The 21,848-nt window shown below is 35.3% G+C and overlaps 1 protein-coding gene across 2 annotated transcripts in view; it reads left to right on the top strand.

The window, feature by feature from the left end:
- LOC120072869 (ABC transporter C family member 2-like) overlaps positions 1-20,225 on the top strand; it is a 34,725-nt gene extending 14,500 nt beyond the window's left edge. For both annotated transcript variants that reach the window (XM_039025395.1, XM_039025394.1), the window contains exons 12-28: positions 19-126; positions 3,844-3,978; positions 5,057-5,163; positions 5,245-5,338; positions 6,016-6,183; positions 10,130-10,270; positions 11,483-11,686; positions 12,306-12,404; positions 12,494-12,646; positions 13,292-13,680; positions 14,391-14,571; positions 14,751-15,074; positions 16,817-17,573; positions 18,350-18,471; positions 18,902-19,147; positions 19,248-19,674; positions 19,964-20,225. In XM_039025395.1, coding sequence (XP_038881323.1) covers positions 19-126; positions 3,844-3,978; positions 5,057-5,163; positions 5,245-5,338; positions 6,016-6,183; positions 10,130-10,270; positions 11,483-11,686; positions 12,306-12,404; positions 12,494-12,646; positions 13,292-13,680; positions 14,391-14,571; positions 14,751-15,074; positions 16,817-17,573; positions 18,350-18,471; positions 18,902-19,147; positions 19,248-19,674; positions 19,964-20,064 — 3,756 coding nt within the window. In that variant the 3' untranslated portion in view covers positions 20,065-20,225. The remainder of the gene's footprint in view (positions 1-18; positions 127-3,843; positions 3,979-5,056; positions 5,164-5,244; positions 5,339-6,015; positions 6,184-10,129; positions 10,271-11,482; positions 11,687-12,305; positions 12,405-12,493; positions 12,647-13,291; positions 13,681-14,390; positions 14,572-14,750; positions 15,075-16,816; positions 17,574-18,349; positions 18,472-18,901; positions 19,148-19,247; positions 19,675-19,963) is intronic.
- Positions 20,226-21,848: the final 1,623 nt, after the last annotated feature.

The following is a 21,848-nucleotide window of genomic DNA, read 5'->3' on the forward strand; positions in this document are numbered from 1 at the left end:
TTATTTATCCATTTTTAGGTTGCAGCTGTTTTTCGCAAATCTCTGAGGTTAACTCACGAGGCCCGCAAGACGTTTTCGACGGGAAAGATAACAAACTTAATGACTACTGATGCTGAGACACTTCAGGCATTTTCAACTTTTCATACTCTTTTATGATGTGTATGCAATATATATATGTATTGCATATATATGTTATATACTTTAATTTCTTTATATATTTTCCTTTTGTTCTTCCCTATGCACTTTTCCCCATTTAAATTTCATATTCGAATATAAAATGCATTTCATAGGGCTTCGTGTTAAAAGATATAATATTAAATTTGCCTTCACCCATCAACTTAAGCTTTTGGTAAGATATAATATTAAATTTGCCTTCACCCATCAACTTAAGCTTTTGGGTCAATCGATGAGTTAAAATGGTATCAGAGTAAGTGGTCTAGGAGGTTCTATGTTCAAACCCCGCAATGTTATTTCCTCCCAAGTTAATATTGATTTTCACTTGTTGGTTCTCAAGCCCACAAGTGAGAGAGAGCGTTAGATGATAAAATATTAAATTTGCCTTCACCCTTCAACTTACGTTTTTGGGTCAATTAGTGATTTAACACTTATACTTGGTTATGCATATTGATTTTCAAAATTTGCCACTTCTAGAAAGTTTGCTAATGAATAATGATGTCTACACCCATGGGTTTGGGATGATCTTGGACTCAACCAAAGTGATCATGGGATTGAATCCCATTGCAGTCACTCGAAGGGTTGGATGGAGATTTATGGAGATTTCTAGACTCTAGTCTAAAAAGGATTCTCTCTCTCTTGAAATTATCGAGTAATGATTGCACGTGGATGGATATGCCAATGAAGATATTGGTCTCCTTTCCTTTGTTGCATGGAATTTTCATTGCTACTATCATGATCTATATTTGTTCATCTTCCATCAGTTTTTTTTTGAACAAGAAACAACCCACTTCATTAAGATAATGAAAGATGTTACAAGTGTATGAAAGGAAATAAACCATAGAGAACAAAACTAATAAAAAAGGATCAACAAATGCACCAGGACATCTCAACTAGGTTAACACCTCCATAGCATTCTCATCATCTCCTAAAATGTAGAACAGAAATTCAATAGCTGAGTACAAAATTGAGTAGACCTTGCCTATTTAAAGGCATACAACAAAAAGATAATCTGAAAAATAAAAGATGCCACAACTAGGCAGTTACAGGATCAAGAAAGCGGGAAGATGAAGGCGTTCCAATTGAGACTGATGTCTTGAATGGAGAAATCTTTAAAAGCTTTGGAGAGAGAGCACCAAGAGGAGGCATTGATAAGAGCGATATCAAATTTAAAGGAGCTAAAAGATACTTTGTCTTGAAACACTCTTTGATTCCTTTTGAACCATAATTTTGATAACAAAGCTTTAACTGCATTGACCCAAAGTAATCTTGGCTTCTTCTTCAATTTTGGACTGATTAAGAGTTGGAAGCACATTTGCTTTAAAATCATCGTCAAGAACCCAGCTAACATTGAAGCACTTAAATAAACGTATCCAACAGTTTTATGCAAAAACACTGGAAGAACAAGTGTAAGAGAGATTCTGAGTTTATCCAACAAAGAGAGCAAACCTGTGGAGAAATATAATGAGTAGGTAGTTTCCGTTGAAGAATATCTGCACTGTTAAGCAAGCCATTCAGCATGATCCAAATCAGTATATTAACCCTTCTAGGACTCTTGGACTTCCATAAGGCTGATTCTAGTAGCGGTCCAATTGGGGAGGAGAAGGATAGATGCTTTACAAGAGACTTGACTGAAAAAATCCCACTTGGTTTTAAAGACCACCTTCTTTTATCGGGAAGCGAATTAAGTTTAGAGTGGGAAAGCTTTTCAGTCAGGAGCTGGAAGTTTTCTGCCTCTTTATCTTTTAGCAGTCTTCTAAAGTGGAAAGACCAAGAAGTTGATGTCTCATCCCATAGTCTTGTAATGAGCGTTCAGGCTTGGTGGAGATGGAGAAAAGACTAGGAATATGAGTCTTTTAAAGGAACAATTTCCAACCAAGGGTCACACCAAAAACCTACCCTTTCACCATTATCTACTTTGAAGGCTGCCAAGGAGTCTACTTTTAGCCAAGATCTTGAGATGTTGATCCAAGGGCTTCTAAGGCTGTTGGTAGTTTTACCATTGGTGTGCCAACCAAACTTACTTCTTCCATGGATGCTTATAATTATTTTCCTCATTGATGAACCTCCACCCCCATTTCGCTAGAAGGCTTTGGTTTCTGAGTTTCAAGCCACCAATACCGAGACCACCATCTTCTTGAGAACGAGAAACAAGGTCCCATTTTACTAAATGATTTATTTTGCTTCCGGAATGCCCTTCCCATAAAAAATTTCTTAAAAGTCTTTCTAAAATTCGAACCACCTTTTCTGGCATCAGGAGAAGTGACATATAATAAGTTGGGATATGAGAAAGAACCGACTTACAAAGGGTGGAGCGACCTCCTCTTGAAAGATTGTATCTCTTCCATTTGTCCAATTTACTTTGAATTTTATCAATTACTGGTTGCCAAAAAGCCAATTGTTTAGGGTAGCCACCTAATGGAAGACCGAGGTACATGAATGGAAGAGAGACAGTCTTGCAGTTCAGAATGGCAGCTTCTGATTGTAGCTTAAAATGGTCAATATTGATGCCGCTTATGGCTGATTTTTTCCCAATTAATCTTCAACCCATAACACCACTCAAAGAGTTCAAGTATTTTCTTTAGGTTTCTAAGCTTTTCCTTGTCATCTTGGCAGAAAATTAGAGTATCATCCGCAAATTGCAAGAGAGGAACATGAATTCTATCTTTGCGAACTATAAAGCCTTCAAACTTACCTTTCTCATGAAGTTGGGACTGTAGTGCATTTAGGACTTCACTGACTAATAGAAAAAGGAAAGGAGAAAGAGGGTCACCTTGCCTTATTCCTCTTGAAGCTTGGATTCTACCACGAGGTCTTCCATTTATAAAAATTTTGAATTTTGTGTTAGAAATACAACCCATCATCCACATTATCCATCTTGAGTCGAAATTCTTTTCAACAAGATTTTTTTCAAGAAACTCCCAATCAACACGATCAAAGGTTTTTTCTAGATCAAGTTTTAAAATCCACCCTTTTTTTCTCTTGGAGCGATAATCTTCAACCACTTCATTTGCTATGAGGATTGGGTCTAATATTTGCCTTCCTTCAATGAAAGCACTTTGTGAAGCCTCTATTATACTTGACATTACCTTTTTCAGCCTCTCCACTAGTACTTTAGCTACTACTTTGTAAGTCAAAGTAGTTAAACTTAGATTTATAGAAAATAGATAACCTTCTAAGTATTTTTGAAAACAACATATTGGCACAAAAATTGATTTATAGGTTCATTTAACCATCTTGGGTTGACCTATTGAATAAGGACTATGGTATCTTGTAGGGATTAGAAGGAATGAGTTTAATCCATGGAAGCCAAATGATGTAGCATCAAGTAGGTGGATTGTTTTGTGAGATTAATCAAGGTTAAAACCAGCCTGGACACTCACGGATATAAAAAGAAAAAAAAATCATATACAAACCATATAAGGAGGTATACACATGATTTTAAATCTGAATGGTCAGATCTTATACTTTCTTTTTTCCCATATATATTTCTATGGCTACGTAATTGCAAGTTCTCACTTCCCAATATTCTCTTTCCTTGTTTATTTAGTCATGTCTTATAGAATGAATTTCTATTCTAGAAAAGAAAAAAAATCATCTTTCTAATCAAATGCTAAAACTTACCGTAGGTTTTTTTCTTCTTTTTTTTTTTTTGGTCTTGGTATCCAGCTAATAACCCAGTCACTTCATTCATTATGGTCAGCTCCATTTCGTATTATCATTGCAATGGTTCTTCTTTACCAGCAGTTGGGAGTCTCTGCACTTTTTGGTTCATCGCTGCTAGTTCTTTTGTTTCCCATACAGGTATGTATCTAACAGCTCTTAATGTCTAAATAGTTTCTAAAGCAAATGTAAGAATTGAAGCTCGAAAATTAAATTTGGTTTCTACCTTCATGCTTCCTTGACACCAGACTTGGAATCAGCAATCTCAATGCTTGACGGCTTTTCTAATAAAGTACTTCTTACATTTTAATTTGGGTTTCTTTCTCTTATGCAGTGTATCTGTGTTATGATACACAACCAATAGATTTTTGTCTGTATTTTTTTTTTGTTTGGAGAGCTTTTTTGAATTATCAATGTGCTAAATAATTGTAGATTTGAGAGACTATGTACTCCCTTTAAAGAAAAGAGATTATGTAATCTGATGTCTAAGTGAAAGGAAGGCTGCGAGAAATTAAAGACTCGGGCCTCTCTGTAACTTATTTCTCAGCTTTTCTTCTTCCACAAATGTATCATGTTCATATTCCCTTCTTGGTTTCTACCATCTATCCCCCTGTCCTCCAAAATCATGCTCAAAGCAACCATTTTTCTCAATTCAAAATCCCACATCACTGTTAATTTTTCATTTGACCTTTTGGTTTCATAGAAACAGTATAACTTTACTACTATATCTTTTTGTAAGAAACTATTTGATTATGCACTTTTGTTGAGTTCTCCTGGTTCAACATGATAAATTTTGACCCCTTTCAATTTTTTTATTTTAAAATTACCGATAAATTTACTTTAGCATTTTTTCTCTATATCATTATATGAAAAGTTGATTATGTATGTATCTGGGAGGAGGCATCCACATATTTTGACCAACCTTCCTCATTTGTCTTCTGCCGTTGGTAGCTGATTTATTGTATTATCCGTAATGTAAATGATACACACGCTTCATAGTGCAGGAGGTGCTATTTAGACCCCTATTTTGGCAATTGATTAATTTTTGAGTGCATTTATTTCTGTACTTATGATCTGGTATCGTCATGCATCCATTGACATCTTAAGGAAGTAGGTTTTGCATGATGTTGAACCCATTAGTTAGTATTTTGCTTACCTCTCAACATGATCCCATACCAGACATATCTAATATTTATACTATTGTATTTTGTGGTTACAGACACTTGTGATCAGCAGATTGCAGAAACAATCCAAAGAGGGATTACAACGTACAGACAAGAGAATTGGTCTCATGAATGAGATCTTAGCTGCAATGGACACAGTGAAGTATGCAGTATAAGAATAAAATACTCAACTCTTTATTATCTAAAACTTCCTGAATTTTATTGATTTTCGGAAATGGATCAGATGTTATGCATGGGAGAGTAGTTTTCAGTCAAAAGTACAAAGTATTCGAGATGACGAGTTGTCATGGTTCCGTAAGGCATCACTTCTTGGTGCGGTATGTTATTTATTTCTTTATTTTTAAATGCTATGTTCTGTTCATTGTGTTACCTATGAAAGAAACAAAAATGTATAGTTAAGGTTGCCACTTGACCTTTTAATGGAATACTTGAATTTGGGAAGAAAATATTAATGTATTTCTTCTATACAATAGATAAAATACAAGGCCTTCTTATATAGTGTAAAAACCAACTATCAATAAGAGAAAAAATCTTACAAATATAAATGATATATTGTTTGTTTCTTTGTATTTTGAGCGTTAGTCTCTTTTCATTAAAAACATTGTCATCAATTCAATCATCTTTCTATTTGAATTTAACAGAATTGTTAGTTTGGGGGACATTTTAGACCTATTTCATTAAACTTAGGGACTAAAAGGGTATGTTTTAAAAACTCAAAGGACCAAAGCGACCTATAAGTAAAAACTTAGGGACCAAAATGGTAACTTTCCCTTAGATTTATTTACTTTTTAGGAAAACACACACACACACACATGGGGATTCTTTTATTTTTATGGGTTCCGTTCTGATGTAGTGAAGGGTATTTTGTCTGCTATACACTGATATATAATTTAACAATTTTACAATGACAATGAATTATCAATTATACAAATGAAGTGAACTTCTTTCTCCATTTGTCACATCTATATTTTAATGATCATATTCATTTTTGCAGCTTAATGGATTTATATTGAATAGCATCCCTGTTTTGGTGACTGTGGCTGCTTTTGGATTGTTCACGGTTCTTGGGGGAGATTTGACTCCATCTAGGGCTTTTACGTCACTTTCTCTATTTGCAGTGCTGCGGTTTCCTCTGTTCCTGCTTCCTAATATAATAACTCAGGTTCTATCTCTTATTTGCTTTCAAAATTTATCTTTTAAACCATTTTTGGCTTAGATATGAGCTTGTCATTTGGCTGTTGGCATTTGAGTTTCTTGTTTATGCATCCCATTATCACACTTCCCTTTCTATTTTTGTTATTTAGTTTGTTTCTTCTCTTTCTCTTCCCTCTTTTTGTGGGGGTGGAGGGTGAGAAGCTGTGTTAGTAAACAAAGTAAACTCCTCCGCCTACTTCCAATTGCCGCGGCGAGCTACCATCCAGGATCGGATGTAATCATCATATCAAATGAGATTCAGAGCTGATTTGTGCCAGAAAACTGAACTGTATTGGATGCAAGAAGATTTGACATGATTGGTAAGAGCGTCCAAATTACATAGCTGATAGTGGAATTGATTTGCTTAAATTGCAACATGTCATCTGTACAACAAAATAGGAACTGGGATGCTGGTCTTGATGAATTAGAGGAGGATACTGAGCTAAATGACTAATTTGGAATTTGGAGAAGGGGTAACCTGGATCTCAGATGGCAAGATCCAGCGAGAGGGTGAACAAATGATTGCCGACCTTTGATGGAAGATTAGATATGACATGGAAATATTTTAGACTGGCTGAACATTGCCTTATATCGATAGCCTGGAGGATCACAAAGTGAAATTAGTCGCCTTAACACTTGAGGCCGCTGTGCTGGCATGATGCATTTTCAATTCAATTGCAGGATAATTGACAGACAACTTATCTGATATGCCTGTGGGGGCGCTGATGAAGGAAAGGCTTTTCCTACAAACTTCAGACAGCTCTTATATGAGCTGTATCAAAATTGTAGATGAGGAAAGAACATTGATTAGCAAGGGTACAGAGCAATCATGTAGGCTCAATTAAGAAACAATTAGGCTGAAACGATATACCAGTAACTAGCCCACTATATTTCTTGGTTGAGATTGAACAATCAAAAGGAGAGGACCTACAACCAAGCATGATTGACAGAGGCCATGACTATGGCTCCTAAACTTGAGCGACAACTTAAGAGACTTGTTTCAAAATTTCTGCTAACAAGGACTCAAAACATAGAAAGAAAGAACAAACTAGGAGTATGAATTCATTTCAATAGAGGAGGATTCAAGGAAGCTGTTAACACCCTTGTGACACGAGGCTATTAAGGGAAAATCCCAAAAAGAACATAGAAGGGGTCAATAACAAAAGAAAAAGTATCAATCCCTATGAGCTAAGGACGTTTGCATACCTGGTTATTATGTAAATAGCTGTTTTTGTTTTAGTTTACAAGTTCAGCTAGTTACCTTCAAATTTGGCAGGCAAACAACTATTAACACTTATAATAGCTCGTTTTAGAGCTATGATCGTCCATTTTTCTAGCGAACAGTTGATAATCAGATCTTTCATTAAGATATATATATGTGTGTGTGTGTGTGTATAGCTCTTGTGGGGGATGCCCTCAGTAGCCTCCTTTACTTTTGCAATGAAAGGAAGTTTGTCAGAGGTTTCTCTTTTGGTATTATGCCCTCAGATTTAACCCATTTCCATGACACTCTTCTTTTTTGCTCTTAGGAGAATGGTAACCTCTTGGCTTGGTGGCTTGTTGTCAACTTGCTTCTTTTGGGGTCGGGGCTTATTCTCAATGTTACTAAAACTTAAATCATTGGCATCAACTTTGATAGAGAGGAAGTGAATTTTCATGCCACAAAATTCGGTTGCAAGATGGAATCTCTCCCATTCACGTACTTGGGCTTTCCTATTGGAGGCAAGCATAGTGCTAAGGAAGCTTGGAAGTCGCTTGAAGAGAGGCTTAATCTAAAGGTGGACAGATGGAGAGGAATTTCCCTCTCTAAAGGTGGTAGGCTGACTCTAGCCCAATCGGTTCTCAGTAGTCCTCCTTGCTACTACTTCTCTTAAATGCAAGCTCCTGTTGACATTATCAACCGCTAGAAAAGATCATTAGAGATTTCGTTTGGGATGGGGCCCCTGCAACCCTACATCCCACCTTGTCAATAGGAATTAACCTCTCTCCCAACTATTTATGGTGGCCTTGGAATTGGGTCCCTTCGTAAAAAAAAAAACACAGCTCTCCTTATGCAATGACTTTGGAGGTTCTGCCAAGAGGAGAATGCTATCTAGAGACGTAAAATTGGGGCTATTTATGGTATCAATGCTCACGGATGGACTTCAAATATGCCTAAGAAGGGAAAGAAAACTAGACTTTGGGCTGGCATTTTAAAGCATAAAGAGCAGTTCTTTGAGTTCACTGAGTTTATTGTAGGTGATGGGAGAGGAATCAGATTTTGGGTGGACAGCTGGTGTGATATTCAACCCCTTGTACAGAAATTCCCTGATATCTTTACTTTACCTTAAAAAAGGATGGACAGATTGCTGGTGTGCTTCCAGTCAAACCTGGAACTTGGGCCTTAGGAGAAATGTTTTTGATAGAGGGCTGGGTGATATGGTGGCTATTTTGGAAGTTTTAAACTCTTGAGCGCCTCAAGATGGTCACGATTGCCTTAAATGGAAGCTTGACTCCTCGGGGAAGCTTACTACCAAAGCTACGTTTTTGAATGTCACTAAGAGAACCTCCTCCTCCACCTTTCCTTTGGTGAATCTTGTTTGGAAGCTTAATATCCCCCAAAAAGTCAAATTCTTCCTTTGGTCCCTTGCTTATAAAGTCTTAAATACTCATGACAAGCTTCAAAGGTAGTTTAAAAATACCGCTCTAGGCCCCTCCGTTTGCTGCCTTTGCTTGAAAGACGAGAAATCTCTTGATCACTTATTTCTGCATTGTGATTTTGCTACTAAGGGATGGACTCTTTTGTTTAGAACTTTTTGTTTGGAGTGTCTTAGGTATTTAAGCACCTTGGAGAACAACACCCCAAAAGCCAGCTATTGGGGTGGGAGAGCCAAGCCACTTAAGTACCACATTGATCATCCCATTCTGACCAATGTGGGACACAGGCATCCCATATTACCTTGGTTCCTACCAATACCCCATACTTGGAAAGCCGATGTCCCGGCAGCTACTCCGGCGTTGCTTCACTCGGCCACACCCGGTTAGAACCCTCCGCGGTTCCACTCCAGAATGTCAACAATCGGCTATGATACAATTATTAGGTACTTAAGCACCTTGGAGAACTACACTCCAAAAGCCAGCTATTGGGGTGGAAAAGCCAAGCCACTTAAGTACCACATTGGTCATTACATTCTAACCAATGTGGGACAATCCCATACTACCTTGGTTTCTAACAAAGTGCTGCCTTCCAAACAAAGTATATGATTGGTTGCTTGATGGGCTTGATTGCTTTGCCTTCGTAGGTAAAGGGAAAGTTACATGGAGGTGGGCTTCTTGGTCTCTTTTATGGTACGTCTGGAAGGAAAGGAATAATAGAGTTTTTTAAGATAAGTATGTTTCTTTTGATTCTCTTTGGACTGTTGTTCAACACACAACCTCTTGGTGGTGCAATAACCATACCAAATCTTTTTGTAATTATAACTTCCTTGATGATTTTTAACAATTGAAAGGCTCTTCTTCACTAGTGCTTTGGGGAGGGGGTCTTCTCAACCCCTTGCCCTTAGATTGTTTTCTATTGATGAAATATACCCGTCTGTTTCTTTTATATATATATATATATATTTTATATGTATATATTTTCCGGTTGTTCAAAAGGTAAGGTAGCGGAGACATGCTCTCGTGTTGTCTGAAAATGAAATTTTTAGCTGTGATTATTTTCATTTGGAACTCATGCATGCCCCTGTCTGCAGTTCCTATTTAGTACGATCTATTTCCAATTCAGTTTGAGAAAAACTATCTTCTTATCAATTTCTAACTTCTGTAATGAGATCTGTAACTGCAAGGTTATGCAAATGGCATAATAGTTATAATTTTATGAGTAATTATAATTTTATGGTTTTCTTTCTATTGTGTTACTTAAGAAGCTTGATTGACAGGTGGTAAATGCCAAGGTATCCTTGAAGCGTATGGAGGATCTACTTCTGGCCGAAGAGAAAATTCTGCTTCCAAATCCACCTCTAAATCCACAACTTCCAGCCATCTCAATCAAGAATGGATGTTTTTCTTGGGATTCTAAGGTGTCTTCTCTCTTCATTAAAGATTTTGGTTTTCCGTATTTTGATTTATTTATTTGGACAGGCATACAAATATAGAAGGTTATTTATGGACTGGTGTACATTATTATCTCATAAAATGCTTCATTGTTCTTGTAGAGCTTGTGATTGCCTTTTGTGGCGTAGAAAGAATAGTTACAAGATGTGCCAAAAATAAGAGATTTTCTTTACTCCTTTTTTGTTTATTTATTAATTTTTTTTTTTTTTTACGTTCCTTTTCCACAAACTCCATAGAATTACATGGCTCTGAACCTTGTTATCCTCCCTTGGAAGAGCCACAGTGGAAAAGATTTTTCTGAGAGAGTGCTTTGAATTCCTCGGGCTACCCATATTGAAATGCCACTCACCGTAGGTTTCCTCCCAAGCGCTTTACTCTCATTTGAAAAAGATAGGATCTGGATTTCGACTTTCATTCTGCACTGAAAGCACCCAAGTTTTCTCGAACTCATTAATTCTTTTACTGGGTGGTTGGTGCTTGGTAAGTAATAATGAGGGGGAGAGAGAATAGACCATCTTAAATCTGGTACAATACTTGATTTCATAAAGAAACAAAATTACTAATATGTAACCAATTGCTCAATATGATTCCTTAATTTTACTCTATCCGTTTTTAATGAGAATTAGTTACATTTGAGTTTACTATAAAATACTTATCAGAATATTAATATTTTTAGTTCTTGTTCCTGTCCTTGATTTAGGTAGCAGTAAGTTATTGTGTTTTCACATTTTGATACAACTCCAATTTCAATTCTAATAATTACATCTACAAGAACGACCGTTAACCGTAGAACAACAAGGGGAATGTATTAATTCTTCTGTAGTTAAAGTCTCTAGTGCTGTGAGTGCTATATATTTAATTTATGCAGCAGTTTGCAACTGCTTACATATCCAAACAATATGTTGGATGATCTATCTCTGTCGAGCCAATAACGTTTACGCACAGCAATAGAAGAAGTTTGATCACAATATGTCTTTGTTCCAAGGACACAAAATGTCTTAGTCTCAAATGGGTAAATATTTTATTGTCTCTCAATGTGTATTTTCTTTAGTCATTGCTTTTGCGTATATTGAAGTGTAATTATCTCCTTTCCTTACCAACATCACAAGCTCTCTGTTATTTATATAGTTTTTCAATGGTTTAATTATTCATTTGGTCATTTATTACTTTATAACCAGGCCGAGAAACCTACATTGTCAAACATCAATTTGGACGTACCAGTTGGTAGCTTAGTCGCAATTGTTGGAAGTACAGGAGAGGGAAAGACATCACTAATATCAGCCATGCTTGGAGAGCTTCCGGCCATTGCAGCAGATACTAATGTTATTATTCGGGGATCTGTTGCTTATGTTCCCCAAGTTGCATGGATTTTTAATGCAACGGTGAGTTGAAATAATTTGCAAAAGAGTAGAGATATGCATTTATTTTGTTTTTTTCTCAGATCATATGCATGATTTAAGTTTTTACTTTGCTTTAAAATAGTTATGCATTTAATGGTATTTAGCTCGATGAAATGGTTTGTGGTATCTTTGTATTTTTATTTTTTTTTAATTTCCTTCTTTTTACTATTTTTGTTATTTAAAACAGTATTTTGCTCAATGTCGTCAACTAATTAATAGACATTTATCTGATATGTGGTTTAAGGCATCTTTCTACCTTCTTTTCAGAATTGGTTGACCGATCTATTCAATGATTATTTCCATTCTTAGTCTTCCAAGATTAGGCTACTAGATTTTTATTTTTTTATTTCTATTTTTTTTTTACTTTTTGATAAGAAACAATTTCATTGATGTATGAAATATTCTAAAGGATGTATAAAAGATCCCTATCAAAGGGATTACAATTTATTGTTATTAGTCTTCTGGGATTGGGTTACTAATTTAATATGTAACTTCTCTTAAATTAAAATATATTGTTATTATTGTAAACTATTTTAGACTGAAGAACTTTATAATTTGTTATTAACTTGTTATATTTATGGAGCTCAAATTTTATATGTAGGTGCGTGATAACATTTTGTTTGGCTCTACTTTTGAATCTGCTAGATATGAGAAAGCAATAGATATAACTGCATTGCGGCACGACCTTGACTTACTGCCAGTAAGTATTACAGTATGGGTTTATATCAACGTTGGTACTTGATGATAATAAAATTCAGCAGTGAGCTTCTTTCTTTTGTTTGCTGTTAGGGCGGTGATCTTACTGAAATTGGAGAAAGAGGAGTGAACATTAGTGGTGGTCAAAAGCAAAGAGTTTCCTTGGCCAGGGCAGTGTACTCCAATTCAGATGTGTACATTTTTGATGATCCCCTGAGTGCTCTTGATGCTCACGTGGCTAGAGAGGTAGATGTACCACTAGAGTATTATTCTCCTTGATTTTGATTTTGTACTAAATATTTGTATATATAAGTGTGTAGTCTCCCATGTGTTGTAAATTTATGGGTTTTTGACATATTGTTATATAAGTTTGGATGATTTATAACCTACAAAATATATGGTAAGTTGATATCTGCTTTTTCTCTCAATTAACTTACTCTAGTCTAGTTCATGGGCTTTTTTGGTATTCGAATTGAATATTTCTTCTATTTCATCTAGTTTTGCTAGGAGCAATAATTCTATTAAGAGGGTTTTATTTGACATTTAAGTTCACTCTGACTATTTAGTTATTTGAAAAGCTATTAGCAATTTCATCCCCACCTTAGGTTTTAGTGCATGGAGATTTTTCTTTGGGGTCGACCTATAACTTGTTACCTTCTTACTGTTAGTTGCTGTTTAAAAACTAATCATTGTTATTGCAGCAGCTTCGGTGTACTTCTCTGTCATGTTTTTTTTCCCATTTAAAAGGGTAGGCATTGGGCTCGGTTCTTGAAGTTGTTGTCTGCATTCAGTATTCTTTTCACTATCATTGACTTTGAACATAGTTTTGACTCTAGTGTCTTGTTTGAATTTTCCTGTACCATTCTGATGCAATCATCCAACCATCGACAGGTTTTTGAAAAATGCATTAGGGGAGAATTAAGGGGGAAAACGAGAGTTCTTGTTACCAACCAATTGCATTTTCTCTCACAAGTCGACAGAATTGTCCTTGTTCATGAAGGTGTAGTGAAGGAGGAAGGAACATATGAGGAACTTTTTGAAAATGGAAAGTTGTTTCAAAGACTAATGGAAAGTGCAGGTAAATTGGAAGAAAATACCGAGGAAAAGGAAGATGGTGAAACCAGTGATACTAAAAAATCAACAGAACTTGCTGCTAATGGGATGGGAAATGATCATGCAAAGGATGCGAGTCCTTCAAAAAAGCGTAAAGAAAACAAATCTGTTCTTATCAAGCAAGAAGAAAGAGAAACGGGTGTAGTCAGTTGGAAAGTTTTATCGAGGTAAGAATTCTTGACCGTGAATCCCACTATCCAGTTGTGTGTTTTTTTCCTTCTAATATATATATATTCATAATTTCCTTTTTTCAATTCATAAATCTTGGCAGGAGAGACTATGCGCCCTTTGAACACTATTATTATAAAAAACTATTGTAAAGACTTCTGTATGGAAGGATTATTAACCACAAAAACAACATTATTGATGGATATTCTTTTCTGTTCCATCAATTATAAACTTTTGTTAATGAAGATTTCTCCTCTTTGAATCTTGACTCTATTTCAAACTCCAAATAAGACAAATAAGAAAGTCCAAGACTTTTAACTATTAAGGGAAGTTTGGATCTAATACCAAATGACTATTTGGATTACAGAATCTGAAAATGGTTTTTAGAATACATTTCCATATTTGCTTAACTTGGTGAATTCGAAAACGCAAAACAAAATCTCAGATTGCCTGCCAAATAGTTTTCTTGCATCCTTATAGAGTTCTCTATGGAAGAGCTTGTGTAATTATGCTTACTTTTTGATTAATGTTAATTATAATTAAAGAACCCATCTTTAATCTCCATTGGCTTCTAAATGGGGACAATAGCTCATCATTCCTTTTCTTTCCCCTGTTTTAATTGTACAAGGTTTATTTATAACAATTGCTGTTAATGTGAATCCCCCACAATCTTGTCATCATTCAACTGTTTTCTTTCATTTTCTTTCAGATACAAGAATGCATTAGGAGGCCTATGGGTTGTTCTTATCCTCCTCCTGAGCTATGTTCTATCAGAAACTCTTCGAGTTTTTAGTAGCTTATGGTTAAGCAGTTGGACCGACCAAAGTAATTTGGTACCTAGTGAAACTTTGTTCTACAACACGATATATGCAGGCCTATCATTGGCTCAGGTACCAACTAGTAATTTCTGCATGTTTTTAATCTCTTTCTTCTTCTTGATTGAGGTTGAGCATTGACTACTACTTTCTCTTTTTTCGCTCTTTGATGTATATGATAAACTGTCATTGCAAACACATGATTTGTCTTGGCTTTAGCCTAAAAGAAACATAGTTTCTGCCTTTGATGTCAGGTATTTGTGACGCTGGTAAATTCTTATTGGCTGATTGTGTCAAGCTTGTATGCTGCGAAAAGGTTGCACGATCAAATGCTTTCTTCTATTCTAAGAGCTCCAATGGTGTTCTTCAACACCAATCCTCTTGGGAGGATTATCAATCGGTTTGCAAAAGATCTTGGGGATATTGATAGGAATGTTGCCCCTTTTGTCAACATGTTTCTAGGGCAAGTTTCGCAGCTTCTTTCAACCTTTGTCTTGATAGGAGTTGTGAGCACGCTATCATTGTGGGCAATCCTTCCACTTCTGTTATTGTTTTATGCAGCCTATTTATACTACCAGGTAATTGGAAATGCATCTTCTATGGTTACTTTTGGAAAAAAGAGTAAATTAGATCGTTGTTTAATTGTCCAATTATACATCCAACTTTTCTGACATATTTTTTCAGTTAAACTTCTCTCCGTTTGATTTTGAGTCGCATCCAATTTCTACCCTCCCAATTAAAAGCCTTTTTTTTTCTTTAATTCAAAATTGAGCTCATATAGGACTGGCTTGTTCAGTAGGTGGGCTCTGCTTTTATGTGTTTAATAAAAGCTGTATCTTATATGCATTTTGCAAGAAAAATAGCAAATGAGTTTATGGTTATGTTTCCTATAATTCTGTATAAAGTAGAACAAACATGATGATGCACTCTCAAGTGAAAGTAATACCTCAGAGTTTTTATTTCATGCCCAAAAGATACAAAGGGCTGCCACTTTTATAGACATGGCAGAACAGGAACTGATAAATCAATACTACAACTGGCTGAGCTGGTAAATAAGTCTTAACTACCTATAATCAAGAACTGACACAAGAACTTAAATAAATGAAACTACCTAGCCAAAGTCTTAAATCACCGATTGACCAAAAAGCTTAAGTTGATGGGTGAATGTAGATTTAATTATACATCATTTAACACTCCCCTCACTTGTGGGCTTGAAATACGAAGAAGGCCCATCAAGTAGAAATCAATATTAATTGGGGAGGAAACAACACTGCAGGGGTTTGAATATAGGACCTTTCTAGACCATCTGCTCTGATTCCATCTTAAATCACCGTGACCCAAAAGCTTAAGCTGATGGGTGAAGGTAAATTTAATTATATATTATCTAACACAAAGGCCAAGAAAAGAAAGACTAAACAAGATTGGCAAGAAAGGCCAAGGTTACGAAGATTTAAACCTACCACCTCAAGGCAAGGTGTACATGCCAATTAGCACTGAGTTATGCTCATGAGATGTTTCCTATAACTATAAAATTTCATAGAATTTATTATCAAATGTTAAAGAATAGAATAATAATCAATAAAAAATTGCAAATGTACCTTAAGTTTATTTATTAGTATTAACTAATAAGTTAAGATTGAATAATTCTAATTAGGCCATGGTTAATATTAGTTAATTAATTTCGGTTATATCTCTCTCATTGAAGCCAGAGTGCTCAGATCCACGGTGGAAGGGAAATCCTTGGTGTTTAGTGGTTAGTAGATAATGATTATGTGATATGTACTCACAACTAGCAATTGACAAATAGTTTCAATACAGATGGACTTTAGATATCTATATCTGTTAGAGAGAAAAGAAGAGGGGAGGTGGTGGTGTCTCTCCCACTGCTTATTTTTGGGTTTGAATATGGAACAGGAGTTGCTGACTTCAGCACTGCAGTCATGGCTCGATATAAGAGATCAACCTACTCAATACCTTACAAAAAAAATTAATTAATTAAATAAAACAATTGACCTAAATAAAGGAGGTTGGACGATTGTTAAAGCAATTGAAGAGCATAGCAAAAGATACCCATTCAACTGTAGGTATACATCCACCAAGAACCCAATAATAGTTAAACTTCAAAATCATTTTGTTATTATTAGCGGTTTTTCTTTTTTCCCTTCTTTAGGGATTATCATGTGCTTATCTTAATAATTTCAAGCATCGAACAAGGGGTACATAATAAGCTTATATTTAAAGCTAGTTACAAGCATTGAATAACATGGGTATATATATATATTCAAGGGTTAATTTCTTTTTTCCTTTTAATTTGTTGTAGAGCATGGCAAGGGAAATAAAGAGGCTAGACTCCATCAGTAGATCTCCTGTTTATGCACAATTTGGAGAAGCTCTAAATGGTCTTTCCACTATCCGTGCATACAAAGCTTATGATAGAATGGCTGATATTAATGGAAAAGCCATGGATAATAACATTAGATTTACACTTGTGAACATGAGTGGAAATCGATGGCTTGCAATCCGTCTGGAGACAGTTGGCGGTCTTATGATATGGTTTACAGCAACTTTTGCTGTGATGCAAAATGGCAGGGCAGAAAACCAGAAAGCTTTTGCATCCACCATGGGTCTTCTTCTTAGTTATGCTTTAAATATTACATCTTTGTTGACAGGTGTTCTAAGGCTTGCGAGTATGGCCGAGAATAGTTTAAATTCTGTAGAGCGTGTTGGGACCTACATAGATTTACCTTCAGAAGCTCCACCAATTATTGAAAGCAACCGCCCCCCTCCTGGATGGCCTTCTTCTGGACTTCTAAAATTTGAGGATGTTGTCTTACGTTATAGACCTGAGCTCCCTCCAGTCTTGCATGGGCTCTCTTTCACAGTTTTCCCAAGTGACAAGGTTGGCATTGTAGGAAGAACGGGTGCGGGAAAGTCGAGCATGCTGAATGCTTTATTTCGTATTGTTGAACTTGAAGCGGGAAAAATATTGATAGATGGTTTTGATGTTGCAAAGTTTGGGCTTTTGGATTTGAGGAGAGTTCTAGGGATCATACCACAAGCACCTGTTCTTTTTTCAGGTACGCAATCTATAGTTGCTTCCTATGTCAATAATATAGTATAGCTGATATTGTTTACTACTTAATTAATCAAACTGCATCCAATATTTTCTTCTTTTTCCCATTGTGATGTTATCATGACACTAAAACTTATGTGGTTCAAATCCTTTTTAGTTTTTGTGGGAATATTATGTTAGTTTTTGTAAGTGACCTGGGTGGTTAAAGCTTAAATCTAAATACGGTAAAAAGTTCCGGATATTTATTTTTTTATTTTTGGAACAACTTAGACTCCATTTGATAACTATTTGGTTCTTAATTTTTTATTTTAAAAATTGTGTTTCTTTTCTTACAATTCACTTTGCCCAAGTATGTAGCCAAATTCCAAGACCAAAATTAAGTTTTCAAAAAGTATTTTTTATATCTTTATGCATAAACGGAGGCAAATTTATCACCCTGACTGAACAATGTTGACAATGCTTATGCAGACTTTGGTGCCTGCTTGAGAATGTAGTTTTTCATTTTGCTGTTTTTGATACTAACTAAATATGTGAAGTGAGAAAACCATATCATACTAAAGAAAGAACCTGATAGAACGAGCAGCAGTTGAACTATATTGGAAAAGAAAAAGATAAAATTAAAGCTATGATACAAGAACTGAAAAGTACTTGTTTAGTTTTCTTTTGGTTTTTATTTAAATGAAAGTGCCTATATTATGAGTTTTTTTTATATGGGGACTCTTGGAAAAATAGGTATGAGTTGATTATTATTGTTCTCATTCTCTTTTTCGTTTTGTCTAGGAACGGTTAGGTTTAATCTAGATCCATTCAATGAACACAATGATGCTGATCTTTGGGAAGCACTAGAGAGGGCACATTTGAAGGATGCCATAAGGAGGAATACCTTTGGCCTGGATGCTGAGGTATATCATGATGAGTTTTGTGTGATGTGTGTCATGTGATGGAATGATCTAAATGAAATACTCTTACCTTTGTTTGGAATTCGATTCTCTGAGTCAACATTTTTCTATTAAAATACGAACTTGAGGTCAATATCAGCACTCATCAAACTTTTGGTGAAAAACATGAGATGGAACAGTAAAATTGCGATGTCTTAATTATCCAGAGTGTTCCCAAAAGATTCCTTGTTATTAGGTTCCTTGCTGTGTGACTTCAAATAGAATCAAAAGGAAGTGATGGAATCATAAAACTTACTGAGCCATTGCAAATCTTCATCCCTTATAAAAACAATCCGTTTACATGCATCTACGAGTAGTAAAAAATTCACTCGATATTCCCCTCCCACAAAGAGAAGCAACAAAAACTAAATTATGTAACTTGTTTGGTTGCAAGGTTTCTGAGTCCGGGGAGAATTTTAGCGTTGGACAAAGGCAACTTTTGAGTCTTGCTCGAGCACTACTTCGAAGATCGAAGATTCTAGTTCTTGATGAAGCAACAGCAGCTGTTGATGTTAGAACTGATGCTTTAATTCAGAAAACAATAAGGGAGGAGTTTAAATCCTGTACCATGCTCATTATTGCACACAGGTTAAATACCATCATAGACTGTGATCAGATCCTTCTACTCGATTCTGGTCGGGTACGTTAATCAATTTAAAAGTTCTTAAATTATTGAAATGACTCCTTTTGTTTTGCATTCTCATTTTAATTTTAAACTTGTTGATTCTGCTTTATCTTAGGTTTTGGAGTATAATACTCCCGAAGAACTTTTGTCAAATGAAAAAAGCGCTTTTTCAAAGATGGTTCAAAGTACAGGAGCTGCCAATGCCCAATACTTACGCAGCTTAGTACTGGGAGGCGGAGGTGAGAAAAAGTCGGGAACTGAAGAGAACTATAAGGTGGATGGGCAGAGGAAATGGTTGGCTTCCTCGCGGTGGGCTGCAGCTGCCCAATTTGCTTTGGCTGTCAGCCTTGGATCTTCACATAATGATCTTCAAAGTTTGGAGGTAGAAGATGAGAATAGTATCCTTAGGAGAACCAAGGATGCCGTAATAATGCTACGGGGAGTTCTGGGAGGAAAGCATGATACTGAAATTGAACAAAGCTTGAATGGTTACCAAATCTCTACCGATGGATGGTGGTCGTCTCTTTTCAGAATGATTGAAGGTATTGCCAAATCTTCCCATATTTATACCCATAAGTACATAAATTTAAGTATTTCTGGCCTTAAACATATGTTATAATTATAGACTATGGATTCCAAATGTTCAAGTGTACATAAAAATCCTTCATTATGGCAACCAGCATAGCAGACTAGTTTAAAGTTAAGGAAAATTATATTACAAATTAAAAAGTAGTGGATATCCGTTTATGGGAATCCCTGATATTTTCTGTGATAGAATTTCATGAACCAACTTATTTATTTGTTAAAATACTGTGGTTTTCCCTTTTCCAGGACTTGCTCTGCTAAGCAGATTGGGTCGAAACAGGCTTCAAAATTCAGAATATGGCTTTGAAGACACGAAGTTCGATTGGGATCAAAGCACTATTGAGTGAAATTTGGTTAGGTTAGCATTAGCTTGAGACTTTCTTGATTCCAATTGTTTAGCTAATGCTGTTTCTTTGCATTTACGTGGCCGTGGTATATAATGGCTCTGGATTTTGCACTAAATACATTATTGCGGAGGAATTATGTATTGTTTAGACAGTTTCTTTCTTTTTCTTTTCTCTCTCTCTCTTTTTTTAAATAAAAAATTATAACTTCTATGAACAGAAACAAAGAAGTAGACAGAACAAAAATTAAGAATCCCTGTCAGATTCTGCCAAAAAGGCCCTTTAGACAGCTTTAGTTCTGATTGTAATAATAGAACTGTGAGATCAGGGGGTAATTATTTTACTTGAATATGATTTACATCAAGATGGACTCTGGCATTGAAGCCCCCGCGAGGGAGCCGAAAAAAGAAAAAATATTGAGCAAATTGCAAAAGTGTAATTGCAATTATAAGTCAAACTTTCAATCGTAAAAATTGGGTCTTCAAACTTATATAGTGTTAAAACTGCACCATCAAACTTACATAATTGTAGAAATTGTAATATAAGTTTGAAGATTCAATGTTTATTATTTGGAGATCCAATTGGCCCAAAAGATATTTTTTAAAATTGTGAGTTTATTAAGGGAGTGCATGGGATAATGAGTTATTATAATCATAGGTTATTATAGTTGAATTATGATATTTGTGTTTAGGTTTTAGATTAGTTTGGTTATTATCGTATGTGTTTGAACTGTGAACTATTTTAGTTTGAAGAGAAAATAGTAAACATCGTAGCAAATAATAAAAAATAATGAGAGAAATAGTAAAAATGGTAGCAAATAGTAAATACTGTAACAAATTGGTGTTTGGAAATAATATTACAGTAGCTAATTGAGAATTACAAAATAATATGTACGGTAGCAAGATGTGGTTATTATAATTATGTCCCTTATGTCTTTATTTTTAACTTATGGAACAATAGATTATTTATTTATTTTAATCTGGTAGATCGTTGATTTATTTTTTAATTGGATCAATCTTTGATCTATTTTTTCAAAAAGGACAGATGTACTGACAATTAAAATTTGAGATAATTTTTAAAATTTAATTTGAAGTATCTTAGATGATTTTTTTTTTTTTTAAATGCAATCACGGATATTTAATGGAAATTTTAGCTACTTGAAATTAGATTTTTCTTTTTTGGGAAAACTCCTGTCTTCAATCATAAATAACCTTCTCTAACTATTCCTTGGAATTGTGTTTATTGATTTGAGATTTTTATTGATTAATAATTAAGGGGTTCTCAACACAAAAAAGATTTCTACGGGTTTCATATTATATATAATTTAACTAAAAAGGAAAGAAAAAGGAAAACCTTACTTAAAAAAAAAAAACAAAGACAGAGCCTGATTTTACTTTCTCATAGACTTAGAGTTTTAGGGGCCGTTTGGTTGGAGGGAAAAAAGGGTAGGAATGGGAATAGGTTTACAAAGCCCATGTTTGGTTGGTAGGATTTGTTTATTTATCTTGGAAAATGCAATTCCTAGGTATCTTTTACTCACACAAATGAATGAATTGCATACCCATTGAGGAGTGTGAGTTTTCATTTATTCTTCCGCTTCCTACCACGATTTTTCTTCCTTCCAGTCGTGAAATCGTATAGCATTTTGTTACTCAGTGATCCTGTAGCATTTGGTAAGCGATCGTGTAGCATTTGGTAGGCGATCATATAGTATTTTGTTACTCAGCGATCGTGTAGCATTTGGTAAGCGATCGTATAGCATTTGGTAGGCGATCGTATAGCATTTT

Source organism: Benincasa hispida, chromosome 3 (assembly GCF_009727055.1).
Source record: "Benincasa hispida cultivar B227 chromosome 3, ASM972705v1, whole genome shotgun sequence".
In the NCBI taxonomy this organism is placed as follows: domain Eukaryota; kingdom Viridiplantae; phylum Streptophyta; class Magnoliopsida; order Cucurbitales; family Cucurbitaceae; genus Benincasa; species Benincasa hispida.